We start from the raw sequence: 4943 nt of genomic DNA, 5'->3' as shown, positions 1-4943 counted from the left end.
AATCGAAAATCTTAAGATTCCTAATAGATGCACCTTGATACGTCACCAACGAAACGATACATCACGACCTAAAGATACCCACAGTCCAAATTCAGCAATAGACATAGCACAAGAGTTAAAAACCACCAAAACCCTCTAATTACTCAACTACTGGACATGTCGGAACAGATCCGCAGGCTAAAAAGATATTACACCTAAGCACCTAAGCATACACCTAAGCACAATACACCTAAGCACTAGATTCAAGTAGAATCAAAGATACTATAAATTATTAATCATGCCATGGTACCACGCCAAATAAATTTACTTAAAATTCTCTACGAGAATTGATTGTAAATTAAACGCAAATAAAATAAAAAAAAAAAATTTCAAAGCTGCTGATGACATTTCCAACGTGAAGCACTGTAAACTCGGCTTTAACGACGCCCTTTGGAGCGTTCTAGATTTAGAGTATCCCAAAGTGTTATCGACGTACGCTGTATCATTCTCGATCCTACAATATGTGTATATTGTAGTCGACCACAAAAAAATTCGGACGTCTTATAATTTTAATTGCTATATTTTTAGTAAATGTACAAGAACCAGCAAAAATATATTACATTGTGTTACACTACACGATATAGATGAAGTTAATTATTAGAGTTATTTTTTATAGTTGTTGAAATATTAAAAGAAATACCGAGGAAGAGTGGATGTTTACGTCTATACTTTATATAGTGCAGTAACACATACATTGTTGTTGATCCTTGGTACATTTACAGAGAATTAAAATTAGAAATTAAAATTGTACAGTGTCGGAATCTTTTTACAACTGATTGTACATACACATATATGTAGTTCCAAAAAGACATGATTTACATTTGAAAATCTCGATTTTGATAATTCTAACTATTTTAATAAAAAAAACCCGATAATGAGATTTTATTCCGAATATTTCACAAAATTATTATCTAAATTTCAGAACAACTTGACAGAACTAAAATCCTTTGGAACACCACCGGAACAAGTAGCGATGGTGACACAAGCTGTTTTAGTTTTATTTTCCCCCAGAGGTCAAATTCCAAAAGATGGAAGTTGGAAAGCGTTCAAAGCTATGATGGGACACGTTGACACATTCCTCTCGCAACTTCGAAATTACGACAAAGGGAATATTCATCCTGAAGTAGTCAAGGCTATCCAACCTTATATCAACAACAAAGGTGGGCAGAATTTATAAATTTTAATACACTACTATTTTACAATCGAGTAAAATTGTAAAATTGAGTAATTTACAATTAGTAAAATTAATGAAGTCAATAAAATTAATATACTATAGAACTTCGTTTATCCAAACAAATGAATACTGAGCCTGTAAGTGCTGAGTAATATGTTCAATCGGATTTCATATAATGAGTATATCTGCTAATATATGTAGTTACTTGTTTTTATTCAAAATAAATACTATATGTCAAAAAGGTAGTAGGTGAAATTTTATAGTTTCAATTGAATCATGATGTTGCAAACAATGAGAAAAGTTGGAGAGATTTGGTATATAGTAAATTTTTATTTCCAGAACTGATCGGTATATTACCGACCTGATCGGATAAACAAGGTTTTACTGTGTATAAATTAATTTCAATATACTAGGGTTTGAATATACTAGTATACATGCATATTGCTACGACCACTTCCAAAGAATTTTTCGTATTACTGTAAGATAAGATTGAATAATCAATCATCAATTTTTCATATTACTTTATTATGTTTAGCTTGGAAATATGGTACCCTATATATGTAATGTACATACAGGAAAAAGTCTAATGATGTGAGATCGATAAATATTGCTTTGCATTTTGTATATTTGCTATGAATTTCTACTGAGGATTTAAATACTTTTATATAACACTGTTTTTTATTAACCTCTATAGAACATACTGATAGAATATGACTAAAAAATTTAATTTAAAAGTAATTGTTATTTAGTGTATAAATTAATTCGATGCCTTTAAATTTACAAATACCTTCTCGTTTCACAATAGTTTTAAATAAATGCTGTTTACGTTTATATAATTTAAATATAAATTCAAATAGTAAAAATGAAACGAAAGGGGGTGATTTAGCTTCGACAACAACCGCCTCGTGTCGCAAAAGTTATAAACAAAGCAATTTTCAATGTAGAACATCTTGCCACATCTGAGCCTTATTGCATAATTAAATCGATATTATTACTAAATTCTTCACAATCTATAAGTTATTAGTTCATATTAATAAGCTTTCTTCCACAACAGTCATAAACTTGATGGTAAAACAAATAAAATTTTAGAAATAAATTTCACAAATTACAGGTCACTTGATTATCCTATTTCATCCAAAATTGTAAAATTTTCCAGAATCCAGTATTCGATCGAAAAGTAAATTTTTAAATTAAAGCAAATTCTAGAAATTCGTCTACTGATTGTCCTTACTTTACACGATATATAAATAAAATGTTTTTTTTAAGACTACATCGAATTAATTTATATACTTAATGCGTACGAGGGTCTGTTAAATATTAACTGGACTGCATGTGGCATATATGACCTTCCACTCCATGTAGTGCTTTATTTATCGTTTCCTCAGTAGATGGCACAATACGCGAGAAAGCAGTACGATTCTCCTCCAATTTTTACAAAACTTGAATGAAAAAATTGACAATGCGATGAAAAAATTGTATACAGAAAAACGAAACGTATATAGGAAGAATATTCCTTCTGGAATATCTTGCTAAAATATAAAGTTAAAAACAAAGTCTGGTTTATATTTGGCTGATCCTCGTATATTAGGATAGTTAATATTACATCACATATTATGTATATGTAGTAGTATAATGAATCGACATATAGATATACGTTAACAAAACAATAATTATATCATACTTTTAGATTTTGACCCAGAGATTATTTATTCAAAATCACAATCCGCTGCAGGTCTTTGCAGCTGGGTGAGAAATATAATGGTTTTCCATTATATTAATGAAACAGTGAAACCATTAAGAGCTGCACTTGCACAAGCTAATGCCGAGTTAAAATATGCCATGGATCACTTGAATGCTTTGAGGACACGATTAGCGGTAAATTAATATTCATTTCATTGCTCGTCATGATGTATATGTATATATAAGGAAATTTGTTATATTATAAAAGCACATAATTTCAATGAACATGTATAACATCTATCATGTTTGCTTTAGAATGATGGATATATACATTTATATCAATATTAATCATAATTTTCTTTATTATTTCTTTGAATTGTACGATTTTTCTTGTAATTATTATTCCATGTTTCAAAAGGTGTAGTACAAGAATGAATATATAATAATATACATAATAATACAATATGATAATATAAAAACAATTACAAAGAATACAATATAATATAAATATAATATTGTTTTAATTATTTATATACCTTCTTATAACCTATCTCTCTCTCTATAAGAAGGTTATAAATAATTATATTTAATTAAATATTCATTTATAATTAATTATCTTTCCCTCTATTTTTATATATATATGTGTGTATATAAAATCGTAATTTACAACTACCAGGTCATGTCATCTGTAGTAACAAGGGGTACATTACATTTATAAACGGAAAAATCACGGGAACAGTATCATTTGTTCAAACCATAGAAGAGTATACTTACTTACATAATTATGAAAATGCAAGAAAAAATATAACAGAGAAGTCATAGTGTGAATTAGCAAATAAGATGAAATGGTCTGGTCAATACTATAGTTCCTTATTAATTATTAACAGAATAACTCAGTTATCACGGCAAAGATCTTTGCATGATACTTATTATATTTCCTTATAGATTAGGTATATTATCATATATTTATTGTTTACTGATTTCAAGTTTTACTATATTAGCTTATTAAAATTCTTTCATTAGGACTGATACGTTCGCACATATTAGTATTTTGTTTTTGAATCAATGATCCAACAAATTGCACTAAATTTTGATATATATTTTTACTCATGCTGTGCAATGTACGATATAAAATACATGTTCATTTTCTGACAATTCCCTTGCAATGACGAACAATTGACATTTCTCTCGATATTCAGATGAATCCAAAATCTCTTTTCCTTACGTCGTCGAATGTAATAATATAGAATGAAAGCGACTTCGTCATCGTTCGACATTTCAATAAAGAGAAAAAATGTATCTTATTGTACGCTTCCTAGACTGAATATTGATATAGACGTATCGTCACGTCTAATAAACTATGATTATGTTTCTATGAAGTCACGTTTCGTGGACAGTTAGCCTAAAGGACACAAGCAGGAAAAATTGTTCAGTCAGTACAACGTTTGGTTAGTGGAACGGATAATAATGTAGGTTTTCATATACGGGGTGTTCCACTAATAATACTTTTATGTAGCAAAATATATGTAAAATAACTTTTTAGGGTAATTATTATTCGTTTTAATTAATTACTTGTAATTCCATTACTTTAGGAATTGCAAAAAGTACTCGACGTTTTAGGAGAAAGGATGAATGCAGCTTTAGCTGAGAAACAAAAATGTCAAGACGAAGCTGACGCTACTGCTTTAACAATTGACCTTGCAAATAGATTAGTGAACGGTTTAGCATCCGAAAAAATTCGATGGACTGAGGAGGTAGAAAGGTCAGATTTTAGTATTTCTCATTTCGTAATTTTGTATGTGATATATTATTTTTAAAATATGTCACATTAATGTAAAAATGATAATTTTCACAATTAATGATATTTTTTGGCAAATATAGAACGATAGTTATTATTTATGTATATATCATATATGCATTTACAAAAATATACATAAATATGCATGTGTCATATACATGTATAAATATAGATACTATACAGGGTGAACTAAAAACAGGGTATACCTAACAGAGGCAACTTGAATATCTGGGCTGTTATTGGTAATAGAAA

The 4943-nt window shown here is 28.9% G+C and overlaps 1 protein-coding gene across 2 annotated transcripts; it reads left to right on the top strand.

Moving 5' to 3' along the window:
• The first annotated feature begins 974 nt into the window (after positions 1-974).
• Positions 975-3389, top strand: LOC132915267 (dynein beta chain, ciliary-like). Of its 2 annotated transcripts, none has more exons than XM_060975089.1 (2): positions 975-1199; positions 2901-3389. In XM_060975089.1, exons 1-2 carry the CDS (start codon positions 1013-1015, stop codon positions 3095-3097), a joined length of 384 nt encoding a protein of 127 aa, XP_060831072.1. In that variant the 5' UTR covers positions 975-1012; the 3' UTR covers positions 3098-3389. The 2 variants fall into 2 exon arrangements, 1 of the variants encoding a protein (XP_060831072.1); XR_009659813.1 differs by lacking the exon at positions 975-1199 and adding an exon at positions 2651-2805.
• The last annotated feature ends 1554 nt before the right edge of the window (positions 3390-4943 follow it).

This window comes from Bombus pascuorum, chromosome 16 (genome assembly GCF_905332965.1).
Source record: "Bombus pascuorum chromosome 16, iyBomPasc1.1, whole genome shotgun sequence".
NCBI lineage: Eukaryota > Metazoa > Arthropoda > Insecta > Hymenoptera > Apidae > Bombus > Bombus pascuorum.
Note: the sequence above shows the minus strand (reverse complement) of the source record. Positions and strands in the feature narration are given on the sequence as shown.